We start from the raw sequence: 15,699 nt of genomic DNA on the forward strand, positions 1-15,699 counted from the left end.
AGCCTTGCTCAGCCTCGTCGTTTGTTGGTGTTTACGTCGCAAGAGGTGTTTCAGGCGGCCTTCAGACGCCTATGAAACGAGCTCGAGACGTTGGCGAAGCAGTTACCGGAAAGGCTTCGATCCAGCCTGAGTTGTATATAGAGATAGCCCGCCTCTTCACATAACAGCCAGACAATCAAGCAATGCATCGTCTCTTAGAAAACGTCAATCTTACAACACCTCAATACTTGGATGCCCATATCACGCACTTCCTGACTCCGTCTTCCTCATATCCGATTTTGTTCAATCTGTCCAAAAAAGCACCTGTTGCCGATGAAATCCTTGTGACCGGCAACGCTCCCAGCCACATCAACCTGCACAGTATCAGAGTGCTGGATTGACAGAGAATATTATCAACCATGGCAACCATGTGATCAAGTGGTGTGCGAGAATCTGTACCGCGTCGTCTCCGGGAAATCCATTGAAGATCGCGATCTTTGTGATATGGTAGGCGAACCTTACGACGATGACAAACCCTTAAATAAACGGATTATGAGTTGAGTACATCACAAGGCCTGGTCATCCGTAGTGCCCGCTCAGCGACCAACGGATACTTTTCTAGACCAAATCCAGGTTGCACAGGTCTTTTCTATCTGGGGCTCGCCGAAGAGATCGTCTCATCAATGGAGATGAGTTGCCGTATGGCGAAGAATGTTGCCGAGAGACTTTTGAGTTTTGAGTAAAGGTACCCTCTTAGTCAGGGTCAAATTCTAAGTCTAGTTAGAGTATCCGAGGCGCACATGGCACCAACGACAGCATCATTATGAAAGTACTTAAGTGTTTGCCTATTGGAATATCCCGCGTTTCGATTACTTGCAGGGACGACGCTTAGGCATAAAGCTGCCTGATCAGCCTAACTCCTGACTTGCACGAAGGCGAAGGGAAGATGAATGAATTTCGTAACTGATCTCAGCGATTCAAATACATTGGGGACGAATGGAATTTACGGAAACCCCGCAAGAAGGCCTAACATCCCTGAGGAATCGAAAAACGGGTAATTGGGAAAGGCATGGCAGATCGAACTCGTAACGCTCTCGAGGTGGACAGGCGCCGAGATTCCGACGACGAAACATGGGAATCTATGTACAGTAGACTCGAAAATTACTAGCGCCTTGGCGTACTGGAGCAGGCGCAGGTTAGAAAACCCCCCAAGCCACTGTGGCTTGAAACGCAAGATGTCGACGTCATGCGCCCGCGGCTCGTCATACGAGTAGGCTGCGATCAAATGCAATCCTTTTGCCCTCTTTCTGCCACCTTTTGTCTTTGCCTCGCGCCCACTATTTTTATTGTCTCTGCAGCGCTCACATCGTCTTCTACGAGGTCACGGAGTCGTTTCCCCGTTCCGACCAAGGTTCCTCTCGCTGTTCTTCCAGGTCCACCCCACCGGAACCCTGAGTCTGGCAGGCAGACTCGCAAGGGGTCAAAATGTCTGAGCTTCCCGATTACTGTAAGTGCTGTCTTCTCAGCAAGATATAGAGAGTCATGCTGATTGGAAGGAGATGCTGTCCTCGAAGTTGCCCCCGACAGCGACCAGGAAGCAATCAAGAGAGCTTACAAGAAAGCCGCGCTGAAGTAAGTCTCTATATCACAGTCTAGAATATTGGAAGGAAATCTCTGTCGCTGGGTACCGACATTCTCGTCTCAATACTAACGGATATTTTGGCAGATGGCATCCAGATCGCGTTGCGGCCGACTCGGACGAGCGTCCCAAGCGGACGAAAATGTTCCAAAAGATCAATGACGCCTACTACACTCTGTCCGAGCCCACGAGACGGCGAGAATACGACGAAGCAAGGCGTTTCCACGGCACCACGAGCTTTGACGAGTCTGCCGACGAAGAAGTTCCCAGACCCCCTCCGCAGACGGGTCCCCAGTCTTGGTTCAACATGTTTGGCTTTGGTCGACCGGCGGGAGACGCACAAGAAGACCAGTTTGCAAACGAACAGTTCAAGAGCGCGTTTGAAGAGATGATGCAGGAGGACGATTTGGCCGATGACACGCACACGCCCACGAAGCGGTTCTGGACTATCGCCGGAGGTATTTCGGGTGGCGTTCTCGGTTTCATTGTCGGCAACTCTGTCGGCATGGTGACAGGTGCTGCAGCCGGCAGCAAGATGGGCGCCATACGTGACAAGCAAGGGAAGTCGGTCTATGAGGTGTTCCAAGCGCTCGACCAGGGTCAAAAAGCTCGCATACTGAGCGAGCTTGCTGCGAAGCTGTTTAGCGGCGCGATCAGTTGAAGAACGGACGGACTTGGGCTTTGGGCGGTACTCGGCGTTGTCAGAGTGATACCTTTTTGGATTGGGGATAACGCATGGTGTTCGTGGCATATATTATTAGCCGTTATGATACACATTTTTGGAGAGTTGTGCTTTGTCTTGTTCGTCGATTTCGACAAAGATGCACTCCAGAACAACTCTCCGCAAGACACCCGTAGAATGTTCACAATGGCCACTGCGGACTTGATGCGATTGATGTCCTCCACCCTGTCTCAGGCTGGGAAGGAGACACCCAGAAATGAGATCGCCTTCAAGGATGATTTAAATCTGGAGGCGCCCTCATGTGCATTGAGTTAGACAGCACCTCGTAGTTGCCTCCCTGACAGGGAAAAGGCTGCGAAAATAATAATATCAATGGAGATCTATACCCTTTTGAAGCACTGCGTACTGCGCTGGCGTTTGATTGGCCTGGTGCACCCCCTAGTGCCCCACCGTGCCCACCAAAGCCCCCCGGTTTTTGTCCAGCCACTCGAATTGTCCGCTGAGCGGTCTACAAACCAGAGTGCTCAGCCTCTGCAGAATGCATGCATTTTGTTCGTGAACCATCAGCTCAGGGACCCCTTTGACGAACCCTCGCTATTCCGCCATCTTTTCATCGTTTTCCTCGCAGCTCTCTCCCGTGAGGAAAGGCACAACAACGAGCAAGGCCATCTTCTTGAGAGACGCGGGCGACAACGACGATCCGCAAATTGAGCGACCCAAGCGCCCGCGCAAATCCCAAATCGGACTGCCTTTCGACGATTGGCCCTTCATAGGCTGCGCCGACGTCCACGCGAACATCTGGGGATGGGGTTCTGGAACCAGGGAATTCGCTCGCAGCGAAGCAACTCTCCGTCTCCCTCACGCCGCTCCTACTACGCCTCCCGCCCGTCGTACTCGCGCAGCGCGTCCTCCTTCTTCTCCGGCCTCGGTGGCGGCTCCTCGTCGCGAGGCCACGGCCACTCGTCCCGCGCGCGCCCCCGGTCCGGCTTCGTGAACCGGATACGCCGCTTCCTGAAAGAGATATACTACTGGATGCGGCGGCATCCCGTCCGCACGTTTGTCCTGGTCATCCTGCCGCTGATCACGGGCGGGGCGCTCAGCAAGTTGCTGGGGACCGTGGGCATTCGTCTCCCCGCGGGACTGCAGAGGATGATGGGCGGCCGGGAGATGACCCAGACGACCGAACGGTTCTATGCCCGCGGAGGCGCGAGGGACTTTGGTGCTGGCAGCGCCTTGCCCGGCATGGGTGGTGGGCTTGGGAACAGCATTGGCGCTCTTGCAGGTAAGCTTGCTTTGACACCCCCCAAAACACAATGACATTGACGGGGATCAGGAATAGCAAAGATGTTCATCTAATCGCGACGGCAAGTTTGGGAGGCCTACATCTGACGGAGGGAATGAACAATGTTACAGCGGGAGGCAGGACTTTGAAAATCACGAAAATGTCTCGAACCTGGAATGAATAAACGCACTGAAGAAACTTTCTTCCATTTCTTCATTGAACGCAAGCCATAACATGAACCTGATCAACGATCCTTCCTCGTAGCTGGAGTCATTCGACATCCAGCACCAGTGTGCTCGTTAGTGAAAACCTATTAACACATGCAAACCCTGCGGATACCATGCCCATGCCCCTGTGTTATCTTCCCTTTTTACTTTTCCCGGCCGTGCCTTTCCCGTTACTCCGAACCCTCTGCGATGATGTCCCTGCGGCAGCACTTCTCGTTTGAATCGCGTATTGACCACTTGGTCTTTCCGTGACTTCAACCACCTCGTCTTCTGGGGTGTAGTCGCTGTCGTCGTCGTCTTGGTCATCTGTGTCGGATGGTGCTAGGTATCTGTAGACCTCTGGTTGTTCATCCGGAAGAAAAAGCTCGTCTTGTTGACGACGAATCCCAACGTGGCTTGGTAGAACACCCGCCGGACCAGACACGACGCGACGCTGTGGTGAGGCGAAGCGTGGGTCAGCAGGGTCAAACCGTGGCGCTCTCCCCACACTCGTCTGGTAGGGCAACTGATCCAGAGGCACGTTAACCAGGCTGGAAGTCGAGCGAGCACGAGGTTCCCAGTCAGGTTCGGAAGGGTCAGGCCGTGAGGAACGAGGGGAATTCGAGCCGTGATTGTTGTAGAGTACGTCTGGGTTAGAGGAATAGCGATGCGAATAATAAGGATGTTGCTGGTAAGGGGGGGCCTGCTGCATTTGTTGTTGCCGCAGAGACTGGTTGGAGTTTGTGCGAGAGCTGTGGCGGAGCGGTTCGAGCTGACGCGGACCAGTCACATAATATCCTTGCGTGTACGGCACCCTTCGATCGTAGTCGACGTCCGCTGGGGGCAACGCGTAGGCGACCGAGTTGTCAACATTCTCGCGTGGAGAGCTGTTGGAGGCAGAACTTCTTCCCCGGTTGCGACCATCTGCGGCCCTGCCCTTTGCGGGAGAACCGCCAGAAAGCTTTTTGCCTGATACCTTGCGGACCTCGACCGGCTTGCGCTTGACAACTTCCTTTTTGCTCTTTGGAGCCTGTGGCGCTGCTGCTGCAGGGGTCTGTGGAGGAGTCTGGCTCCGGTCGAGCTCTAGGCGTTTCAACGCATCAATTTCAGCTCGACTCAACTTGACATTGGGCTTACCCAGAGCCCGGGCGCGCGCTATCCTATCCAGAGCTCTCTGGACGAGCATGTCTTCTTTCTCCCTGTAAGCCATCTGCATGTCTGCTCTCCGGACGAGGCCTGCATAAGGGTCATAATCGTCCTCGTCATCCGAAGGGGTCAAATCATCGCCGAATGAATCACCTGAACGCCGTCGGCGGACAACTCCCCCACCTAAATCTATGCCAGTAAAGTGAAGCTCATCTGAGCGAAATCTTGATGGACCATAACCCTGATCGGGCTCAACACCGTGCGGCGATATCTCGTCGTCGGTGTCCAATTCCTCCACACGAACATTGTAGTCCCACGAGCGTTGTTGCTGTTGAAATTCCCACAATCTGTCCTTGTTCCGCCCGCCTCGTCCCCTTGGTGGTCTTCCCCCAGGGGGCATATCGTATGGAGTTCGCGGCCGACCACCTAGACCGCCTCCTCGGAAAAAGCATTCTCGATTGGTCTATCCATGAGTGAAGCGTGGCCAAGGATGGTCACACCGGTAGCTCCAATCAACCATAGGAACGTTGCAATAGGAGAAGAAATGAAGGCAACGGGAACAGCCACACAAGCGAGGCCGGTGTACAGCTGAGAGGTTGTCGCTCTGAAGGTGCCGATCTCGAGATCAGCTCCCCCTAGCTTGCCGATTGCCCACATGCCGCCCACGACCAGGATGATGTCGAAAAGAAGCCATAGGTTGGTCAACAGGCTGTAAATGCTGAGCATGACAAAGACCACGGCATAGTTGCTGGAGAAATAGCTCAGGTTGTAGTTGACTCTGGCCTGCACCTCTCCAAAGTTGTTTGGTTTTGACAATCTCTTCAAGTCGAGAAACTCGGAGATGGGTCGAATGTTTGCAAAGCGCGACGCAATCGACTGCGACCGGACGCTGTTAAAGCGATCACTAAGGTTGAGACGGGAAGTGAGGGCATCGATGGGAATGCTGATTCGGGCCATTTTGAGCTTTAAGGATGGGTGTCTTGATAGAGATTAAGGTCGCTGGAGAATTGATTACCTTGACAGGTCCATGTCAGTAAAGAAACGCGAATTGGTGGTCACACAGCGTCCAGCATTGCTGACTGTTGTGGAACTTACAAGATTATTCAAAGTGCGGTGTTGGGGTGGAAGTGCAAATGAGCGTGATGAAAGAGAGTCGGGTGAAGAATAAGTCAAGGAGAAGGGGATGCAGTGTGCAGGCAGAGACTTTTTCTTGTTGTTGCCTGTGGCCCCTTTGCGGAGATTTGGGATGGAATTTCGACGGGTGGGTGAATGGTTGACGAAGTTTGTAACTAGAGAATCTCGAGGGGGGGGGGAAAGGGGGGGACTCAAAGGGGGAGGGGGGCTGTAGGCTCCCTAGAGGCGTAGTCAGCACAACTCAAAAGCCACACCCAATTTTGGTGACTTACAGGGGGCACCACCACAGAGACTGCGAACCTGGGAGATCAGCAACTCTCCTCGGCTTCCACCCCTGCTCTCTTCCACAAAGAATCCTCGACCTGCCTCCCGCAGGCTCAAGGTCGCGGCACTGCCATCGCTCTCACTCTTGACAGGCGAGGCGTTAGGGAGAAGGAAAAAGGAAAGAAAAGAGGAGGTCCGCGTTCCGATATATACACTTTGGCAAAACTCTACCTCCCTTGGCTGGAAGTCAAGCTACTGCAAGTTGGCTGCGGCATCCTCCTCGGAACCTTCGTCAATTGGGCCCACGTATTTGGGCACCATTCCCCGTCACCATCGAATTCCTTGCCTCACTTCATCATAAGATCCTCTCGGACTGCGTGTGCCACCAGTGACTGTTGTCGTGGGGGAGTCGTGTGGGTGAAGATGATGCGACGAATCCTTTTCCTCCTGTTTCTGGTTGCCGTGTGTGTTGCATGGTCGGCTGAAGACTACGAGCTGTTCAAATTACACGACGAGTTGGAAACCACAGAAGGCCCTGGGGTCACATTTTACGATGTTCTCGGTGTATCGCCTCATGCCACGGTCGACCAGATCAGTGCCGCCCTCAAGAAGAAGTCCCGCACTCTCCATCCGGACAAAGTCAAGCATTCCTTCATAGCCTCGCGGTCGACAGCGAGCCCCAAAAAGCCAGGTGGCAAGAAAAAGCCCGGAGTACACGTCTCAAAAGGACCGACACAGCGGGAGATTTCACGCGTCGTGAAAGATGCGCAGGAACGCTACAGTCGGCTCACCCTGATCGGGACCATTCTGAGAGGTCCATTGAGGGAGAGATATGATTTTTTCGAGGGACATGGCTGGCCGTCCTGGCGTGGGACAGGCTATTACTACCAAAGATACCGTCCTGGGCTGGGGACTGTGTTACTGGGACTGTTTCTAATCGGCGGCGGAGCCGTCCACTACTTTGTTTTGACAATGAACTACCGCAGACACCGGGACTTCATGGAGAGGTACATCAGATACGCAAAGAAACAAGCCTGGGGCGATGAGTCAGGGATTAGAGGCATTGCAGGTCTCGGTGAGCCGGCCGAAGTCGCTCCCACCATCGAAGAGCCTGATCCGATGGCCAACCTGAACCGACGGCAGCGGCGAGAAATGGAGCGACAAAATAAAAAGGAAAAGACGGGCAAGCCTGCTTCCGCACCTCCTCCCAAAGCGGTGCAATCCACATCGCAGGACAGACGGCGTGTCACTGCAGAAAACGGGAAGATCCTAGTCGTCGACGCGGGGGGCAACGTATACTTGGAAGAGGAGGACGAAGACGGGAATACGCAGGAATATCTCTTGGATCTCGACGAGATCGTGAAGCCCACTGTGTGGGATACTGCTGTTCTGCGTCTCCCCATCTGGCTATGCCGCAAGGCCATCAGTCCATTTTCGAAGAGCACGCAGCCGAGTGCTGAAGACGAGGATGTGCCAAACAGCGAGTCGCCACTAGAACCCACCAAAGAAGCCACTGATTTAGACAAGCCGCTAGTGCGGGATATGAGCTCGAGTCAAATATCGGATTCTGGGTTTGAGATTGTCGAGACAACCGGCCTGGAGAATGCGAATGGCACCAACGTCAAGAAACGGGGCAAAAAGGCGAGGAAATGACACGTTGCCTCTGATGTGTATGCAGACACGAATAACGAGACGGGGAGGTGTATGCAGTTCAGGTCTAAACAATAAGACATAGAATGAAACGTGTCAACATGGAGTGGCGATTGCCGAACCAAACTGCTTTTTCCAGCTTCCGATATCTGCGGTATTCATTCCGTGGCTTTCCCGACCTTGCATGAGATATATAGCTCTAAGTTGCGTATTTCTCATCGCAATCGACCACAGGAGAGGGAAAACAGGTCTTCCCGTTTGCTCAGACGTACTTAAGTCCTCTTCCGGTCAGGGAGTACCAACGTGGGAGACCAGTTGGGAAATCTGGCTGTCGATTGTTTTTGAGCGGAATTATCTCCTGTTGCGCAACTTCTTTGAGGTTTGCTTGACGCCCGAAGACCTCTGTCTGCTTACACAAACTTCGGGATGCACCAGGAGTGTCTGACAAATGACGCACTTACTGGCGCACGTTGGGTTGCAGCCTCGTCTGCAACTCGGGCGGATTTTTGTAAGAGGTCCATAACATATTCACTGGCTGCAAGTCTCGCTTATTGTCGGGTCTTACCTTTGAACAATTGTGGCAGGATATATGAGGAAGGAAGGAAGTAACAGGGCATGGTCGATTTCGGTACATCACCTTCCTACTTGAACTATCAGAGTGAGACTCACCCCAGCTCACCCTGTCCAAATTTCCAAGTCTGGCCTTCGCACGCGTTGCTTCCATGGTGCGTTAGCCGACGACAAGCATCGCTCTCGGCCGATGACGGGAACCGGGGGGTTTGCGGTCAAACTCCACCAAAACCTGCATGCTTAGGATGTTAACTTGTTACGAAGCCGGCTTAGCTTTTATCAGACGCCAGAAGATGGGTCGGAGCATTCTCACAAGTACATTCCGCATACAGGTACTTGTGTCATTCACAGTTGGATTCGGAATCTCATGCAAGGATTCATAATCCGAACCTCGGTGTCTGCTAATATCCGAGTAATCAGGAGACAGCCACGTCCTGTGGCTCAGTTGTTGCGCCAGGGTCCATGCTAGTCGTACTCGGTCTTCGTACCTCGCAGGATCTGAGAGAAAACCGCTCGACGCAGTAGTTGAAATAAGGGTAAGTCGGAAGTCGGATCGACGCATCAAAGTGGCGAAGAAGTCGTGCGTCTCACGAGTCACGATGGAGGCTCATGTAACTCCGGACCGGATAAGGCCCCGGAGTGCCAAGGCCGCCTTCTTCGCTCGGAAGCAAATTGATACTCGTCCTTGTTCAACTCCTTCCAATCACCTCGACAAGGCTCGCCTCCCTGATATACCTATTAAGTCACAGCCTCAAAAAATTGCCTCCGACATCACCATCGCCCTGTCCGCGTGATCCGAATCCATGTGCGCCCGTTGGCTGGTTCGGTGATTCGCGCATCCCACTTCGCCTCCTTAATCGCTCGTGCCTCAATGTGAGGTCCTTGTCGACCTCGAGCGAGTTTACAAAGAGTTCTTGGACCGACATCAACCCACCCTCGATGATCATCACTCTTTTTATGCTCCATTTCTCCTAGACAGTCTCGAATCATCTAGAGGCTACCGTGAGACGATTTTACAGTGTCGGAGATTTTAGTAGTGCGGAGGAGGGAAGCATTTCTAGCCTTGCCTCCATTCTGACCTATACCAAAAGTTCTGGATCCCACACCCTCTATAGATCCTTACCGAATCATCTCGCAACGATTAGGTTAGCCGTTTGGTGGGGACCCGCTGGGACCTGCTTTTTTTTCTCGCTTCTTACGTTCCAGAATCTGTATAAAAATGCCATGGGGTTTGGCATCAACTTTCAAACCCCGGGGTTTCCTCCCCCTCTCGATTCTATCCATCACTTTGTCCGCCTTTAGCATTCTTTTCGCCTTTGCTGCAGCACCGACGGTATCTTCGCGCACTCTCCATCTTCACTAACAAACGACGTACGCGCGTTCAAGGACCATAAAAAAAAACCCTTGGTGACTGGAGTCCGCGAGATATCCCTGACGTGTCAACTACTCGTCCAAGTCTTGTTTTCCAGCATTGCGAGGTAGGATATCATGATTCTATCACCAGACATTTTTCTTCTTTCTTTCTTTTAAATCGTTCTTCTTTCTCTTCTCCTACCAGAACCGTCTCCTTTTTCTACTCTTTCATACATGTCATCCAGTGGTGATCCTCCGCAAGAAGACACTTCACGGGCGAGCCAGAGCAGAGATTCCAATCCCAATTCACGCCGATCCTCCAACATCATCGAATTTGTCGACAGTCAGAATCCCAATGTCAGGAGTGCCATTCAGCGGCACACCGCATATCACTCGGCCGCGCAGCGTCGAGAGGCACGCTCGCGCCTTCTCCGACGGTCCAGCCAGACTCGCTACTTTGAATGGACCAGACGCCCGCGAGGAGATGCAGAGGTCGCAACCTCGTCAGCCAGCAGTGCCAGCTCGGTGTCAATTTCGCCGGCGCCTTCCATCCCTGGCAGACCGGAACCGCCCAGTCGGACAACGAGCGACGAACAAGAAGCCGTTTCCTCGACAAGTGAAGCGGCCGCAGATTCCGCCCTTGAGATGCTACCATCCACATCTCAGATAATCGCCTCTACGGACGACTCTGTCCTAGAATTTTGTGAGTGACCCTCTGGAAAGCCCCGAACATGCTCCAGCGCAATCAAGGCTGGGCAGTGCATGTGCAGGTTCAAAATTTTTCTCCGATACTAACTCTCTGTCCCACAGTCAGAGCCACATTTTGCGATCATTATCAATCAAGTGACATGTTGGAATCAGCACTGGTATATATGCTTGAGAACGAAGTTTCTCGACACCTGCTCCTCGCTTATGCCTATGCAGTCCGGAGAGCGCGATCAGTTGCCGAGGAAAATCCTCAAGACCAGGTGGAAGCAGAAAGAAATCTTGGTCGAGGCACTAACATTCTATGGAATCGCCTCCAGATGCCAGGAGCTGCCAGTTCTGACGCCAACATCCAGGCTGTTCTCCTGCTGGTGGCGTACACAGCCGATTTTGGGGACACCAGCGAGATCCGTCTCCACGCAGATGCGCTGAGGACCATGATCAACCAGCGTGGCGGTGTCGACGCCTTCACCTATAACCCTGCATTGCAGCATCAACTATGGGTGATAGAAGTGTCGCGACGGTTCCACTTGACCTTGGACTGCGAGTCGACCTGTCCAGATCCACTTCGATTTCCAGATGGTCTTCGACTGCGCGCAGGAGGTGAGGAAAGTTGAGGAGGCCTCGGGAGGCTTGTCAACATGGGAATGTTAGGTATAGATACGAGGTGGAACCAATTCGGTGGATCATTTTTTTTTTTCAAGCGAAAGTTTCCAGGAGTTTCCAGAAAACCATTGTTCTAGAACGATACCCACGTACCATGACTGATGATTCACGATGAACATACGACTGTACACTGTGAGATGGAAATCCATATCCGATGATTTTTACGCAGTTTAGGTCCCTGCAGCATGTTGCTTGTTGCTGCTTCCAGATTTGAGATGGCTCGGTGGACTGATCTAGAACTGGTTCGGAAGGAATAGGGATTGCGTTATTAGGAGTGCTTGCCGCACCGTACCCATCAAGGACCACCAAAATAAGACATGCTGGACATGATATTTCTGCCAATCCCTCATGATATGTAACGGATGACAAATTTGAAACGAATTGTCAGCCAGTGGCAAGATGAAAGACGCTACTCTTCAAGTCATGCTGCGAATGGAAGTTGTAAATGAAAGTGATGATACGGTGAATTCCATGTGGCGAATCGTGCAAAAGCTACGGCGAGGCAAACAGTCCGCGGCTCCATCCAACCCGCAGCTGCCAACAACCTGGAATTTCGGTGAATTTTGCGTCTTTCCCCACGACTGATCTCATTGACCATTTCGCACTTGCGTCCTGCCACTGGTACCTATTCTGCCCTTCTGCCCACCACCATCCTGCGCCTACCTCACTCCACACACTCAACCCTTCACCAAGGCCAGCTTGTCCTTCAAGATCCCATCGTCCGCGACTACGTAAATTTCCACCTGCGCTTGGTCTGCGCCGTGCTCTCTCGCCTTCTTCCCTTCCTTGCCTCATCCCCGCCCTGCCCAGCCCTGCAGAGCTCGACCCCGACTCTCTCTGTGCGCACCTCGCGGCTTCTGTACGCTGTGTTTGAGCTCGCGACAGTCACCGGTTAGGCTTTGTGCATTCCTATCCTACTGCCACTGCTGTAGTCAAGATACACCTCCAAAATGTCGGGCGAGGCGTGGTTATACCTGCTCGCCGTCCTAATAAATGCCGTCAACCTCTTCCTGCAAGTCTTCTTCACCATCATGTACAGCGATCTCGAGTGGTAGGCAGAATACTTCCCCAGCTCCAAAGACAATCCCCACTGACTCTCCTCAGTGACTACATCAACCCGATCGATCTCTGCAACCGTCTCAACACCTACATTGTTCCCGAAGCTGCCGTCCACGCCTTCTTGACATTCCTCTTCCTTATCAATGGATACTGGTTGGCCATTCTATTGAATTTACCGCTCCTGGCGTTCAATGCGAAAAAGTGGGTGTCCCATATCGATCTTAAAGCTTGCACTGCGTGGCAGGCACTAACACAATCCGTGGTAGAATCATCGAGAACCAACATCTACTTGACGCCACAGAGATCTTCCGAAAGTTGAACGTCCATAAAAAGGCATGTACAGCCTCTGGGCCAGATGACGTGTCTCGTTTACTAATGCTGAAGCCTTGACAGGAATCATTCATCAAACTTGGTTTCCACTTGATCATGTTTTTCTTCTATCTTTACAGCATGATTGTGGCTTTGATCCGGGATGAGTCCAACTGACTACGTGGAGAAATGTCACATGTCATGAGGCACGGCAGTTACTCCTGATGATCGTTTGCTGCTCCGCAATCGCATCGCGAGAGCCAAACAGTGAGCTTTAGTGGTGGAAAAAGGCTGATGATATGGAAAGTGGCAATGGTCGAGAACAAGCCACGGGTCAGTGGCGATATCAATCCCACAAGCCTTTCCTGCCTGGGTTGTCGGCATGATCAAAGGACAGAGCGATGGTCCCACTAGTGATTCATTTATTGCACAAATGGCGGTGCAAAAAGCGATGGTAGGCAAAGGCCGAAGACTCTCACATGGTCAAAATTTTGGAAGAACGGAATTTCCTAAAACTATGTGGTTGGTTTATCTGTTCGCCACTCGACTTGTACAGCCGAGACACGAGATACGATGAGAAAGAAGAGGTCCGATCTGTTTAGGCCGGTGGAGGATTTGTGGTAGAGTTATTTGCGCGGCGTTGCAAGGATGGTTCATCACTCCTGGTTTGCAGAAAATGAGAGAAAGCCACCATCTTTCCGTCCTACAGCTGAGTCTGTGAACGCCCCAATTGTCTCTCAGAGACTGTAGACATGAATATCGCACGTAGCACCGAACAGTACGGTAGAGAATGATAAATGCATTTAATAGATTTCTTCGACTGCTCCTGATACACATGCGTCGCATTGGTTGCATGGTCGTTGTCGAGAAAGGCAGGTGTTCCGAGACATGTGCGCCTTGGCCGACGCCATTTTCCTGGTGCCGAAGTTTTTCCCATGTCTGGAGACTGGGACGACCAGGATGACTTGACAACAAGGCCGCTTCTGCTTCACCCGGTTTCTAGGCCTCCAAAAGGCCTTCGGTCAAGATGTCTGCCCTCCTGGGATCCGCATATGATTCGAGCGATGATGAGAAGAGCCCCGCGACCCGCGGCCCCGCTCAGAAACAGTCCGGGGTGAACGCGGCCCCCGACGTCGCGACAGAGGTTTGGTCTTCATTCGTTGGGCGACGTGGTGGTCCATCTAACGCTGCGCAGGACGTGTCGCAGATGCAAGTCATGTTGGCGAACCCCTCGAGCAACGCCCTCACCTATAATGTCACGTACGACAACCTCGCCCGCCCCGCACAGGGACCTTCCAACCCCTTCAAGTCGACGGCCGGCAACGTCCTGAAGCGCAAGAACGTGCTCACCGGCAACGCCGAGGAGACGTCCATGTCCGAAGCCACCTTCAAGACCCAACACCGCACATACCAGAGTCTCGGGTACACCAAGGATCCTTCGCTCAACGGAGCCTTTGTGGGCGATCAGTCGGCCGTCGCAAAATACGGCGGCAAAGATGTCGTCCAGCTGCGCTACTCCAAGGAAGAGAGTGCCGCGATCCGGTCCAAAAGGCAGAAAAAGGGAGACAGCAGGATCGTCGACGGTGAGGGCGCGTACCTTGGTCCCTGGGCAAAATATCAGAGTGACGACGTGTCCTACGAGCAAGCCGAGGCTGCGGCCGATCAGGAACTCGCCTCTGACGAGGAATGGGTGGAAGAGGGCATTGTTCCCACGCCACTGCCAGCGCCGCCCAAGGAGGCCACTGGCTATGCGGACGATTTGAATGGTGCCGAGACGACCGAGTTCCATGGTGCTTCAGAATTCGATTACCAAGGACGGACGTACATGCACGTACCACAGGACCTGGACGTCGACCTGCGCAAAGAGCCGGGCTCAATACAGAACTACGTGCCGAAGAAGCTGATACATGTCTACAAGTACCACACGAAACCCATCACCTCTCTACGATTTATCCCCAAGTCATCGCACCTGCTCTTATCCTCGTCGGCGGATGCAAAGCTCGCGCTGTGGGATGCTCACCACGACCGGACACTCCTCCGCACATTTTCAGGCCACAACAAGGCGATCACAGACACAGACTTCCACCCCACCGGGCGGTCGTTTTTATCAGCGTCGTATGACCGCCAGATGAAGCTTTGGGACACCGAGACTGGAAAGTGTATATCGCGGTTCACCACGGGCAAAACGCCACACACACTGCGTTTCCATCCCGAAGGCAACGAATTCATCGCCGGAATGGCCGACAAGAAGATTGTCCAGTTTGACGTCAGGTCCGGCGAGTTGACGCAAGAGTACGACCATCATCTCGGCGCCATCAACACACTCACCTTTGTCGACGAGGGTCGGAGATTCATATCCACCTCCGACGACAAGTCCCTCCGCGCGTGGGAGTACGGCATTCCAGTACCCATCAAGTTCATTGCCGATCCGTCCATGTACGCGCTTGTGCGGGCCGCGCCCCATCCTTCGGGCAAGTACGTAGCATTCCAATCCGCCGACAACCAGATCGTCGTGTATGCCGCGGGCGACAAGTTCCGACAGAACCGCAAGAAGGGATTCCGGGGTATGAACACCAGCGGGTATGCGATCGACGTGGCCATATCCCCAGACGGCGGGATCGTGTCGAGCGGCGATTCAGGTGGGTTCGTATGTTTCTGGGACTGGAAAACGGGCAAGATGTGGCACAAGATTCAGGCCGGGGGAGAAGGGTTGGGCGCAGTGACGTGTGTGGCGTGGCATCAGCAGGAGAGCAGTAAAGTCGCAACGGGCGGCTTGGATGGAATGATTAGATACTGGGACTGAAGAAAGCATCGGCGATGACCAAGACAAGTTTCGCCCGGTTGGTCAAAACACCCGTCAGGCACAGCATGGGTTTGGAGTTTGCACCTCTCACAGCGCATGGAACCTCGTCTTCGAAGCAATCAGCAGTGCTTGTCAGGCAGGCAAGGAGTGGTATTTGCGCATGAGCAAAATTGCGTGGCTTTGGCCTGGTCTGCGAGTCCTGAGCCTTTCCATGGTAATGCGGAAGCTACGAGCACGGTTAGTGGCGCGATC

The 15,699-nt window shown here is 53.1% G+C and overlaps 7 protein-coding genes across 7 annotated transcripts; 6 read left to right on the top strand and 1 right to left on the bottom strand.

Annotated features, from left to right (window-relative positions):
• Nucleotides 1-1,464: 1,464 nt before the first annotated feature.
• On the top strand, nt 1,465-2,279 carry Z517_07174 (uncharacterized protein; the record flags this gene model as incomplete). Its single annotated transcript, XM_013428912.1, has 3 exons — nt 1,465-1,486; nt 1,539-1,611; nt 1,706-2,279. The coding sequence occupies 3 exons, from the start codon at nt 1,465-1,467 to the stop codon at nt 2,277-2,279; spliced, it is 669 nt and encodes a 222-aa protein (XP_013284366.1).
• Nucleotides 2,280-3,104: 825 nt separating this feature from the next.
• Z517_07175 (uncharacterized protein) lies at nt 3,105-3,617 on the top strand (the record flags this gene model as incomplete). The annotated part of the gene is made up of 1 exon (XM_013428913.1): nt 3,105-3,617. One exon carries the CDS (start codon nt 3,105-3,107, stop codon nt 3,615-3,617), a length of 513 nt encoding a protein of 170 aa, XP_013284367.1.
• A 322-nt stretch (nt 3,618-3,939) lies between these two features.
• Z517_07176 (uncharacterized protein) lies at nt 3,940-5,891 on the bottom strand (the record flags this gene model as incomplete). The annotated part of the gene is made up of 2 exons (XM_013428914.1): nt 3,940-5,397; nt 5,433-5,891. 2 exons carry the CDS (start codon nt 5,889-5,891, stop codon nt 3,940-3,942), a joined length of 1,917 nt encoding a protein of 638 aa, XP_013284368.1.
• An 864-nt stretch (nt 5,892-6,755) lies between these two features.
• Nucleotides 6,756-7,985, top strand: Z517_07177 (uncharacterized protein; the record flags this gene model as incomplete). Its single annotated transcript, XM_013428915.1, has 1 exon — nt 6,756-7,985. One exon carries the CDS (start codon nt 6,756-6,758, stop codon nt 7,983-7,985), a length of 1,230 nt encoding a protein of 409 aa, XP_013284369.1.
• Nucleotides 7,986-10,139: 2,154 nt separating this feature from the next.
• Nucleotides 10,140-11,227, top strand: Z517_07178 (uncharacterized protein; the record flags this gene model as incomplete). Its single annotated transcript, XM_013428916.1, has 2 exons — nt 10,140-10,608; nt 10,716-11,227. 2 exons carry the CDS (start codon nt 10,140-10,142, stop codon nt 11,225-11,227), a joined length of 981 nt encoding a protein of 326 aa, XP_013284370.1.
• Nucleotides 11,228-12,226: 999 nt separating this feature from the next.
• Z517_07179 (uncharacterized protein) lies at nt 12,227-12,821 on the top strand (the record flags this gene model as incomplete). The annotated part of the gene is made up of 4 exons (XM_013428917.1): nt 12,227-12,327; nt 12,381-12,536; nt 12,602-12,695; nt 12,729-12,821. The coding sequence occupies 4 exons, from the start codon at nt 12,227-12,229 to the stop codon at nt 12,819-12,821; spliced, it is 444 nt and encodes a 147-aa protein (XP_013284371.1).
• Nucleotides 12,822-13,671: 850 nt separating this feature from the next.
• Nucleotides 13,672-15,447, top strand: Z517_07180 (uncharacterized protein; the record flags this gene model as incomplete). Its single annotated transcript, XM_013428918.1, has 1 exon — nt 13,672-15,447. One exon carries the CDS (start codon nt 13,672-13,674, stop codon nt 15,445-15,447), a length of 1,776 nt encoding a protein of 591 aa, XP_013284372.1.
• Between the last annotated feature and the right edge of the window lie 252 nt (nt 15,448-15,699).

Source organism: Fonsecaea pedrosoi, assembly GCF_000835455.1.
Source record: "Fonsecaea pedrosoi CBS 271.37 unplaced genomic scaffold supercont1.4, whole genome shotgun sequence".
Classification (NCBI taxonomy): domain Eukaryota; kingdom Fungi; phylum Ascomycota; class Eurotiomycetes; order Chaetothyriales; family Herpotrichiellaceae; genus Fonsecaea; species Fonsecaea pedrosoi.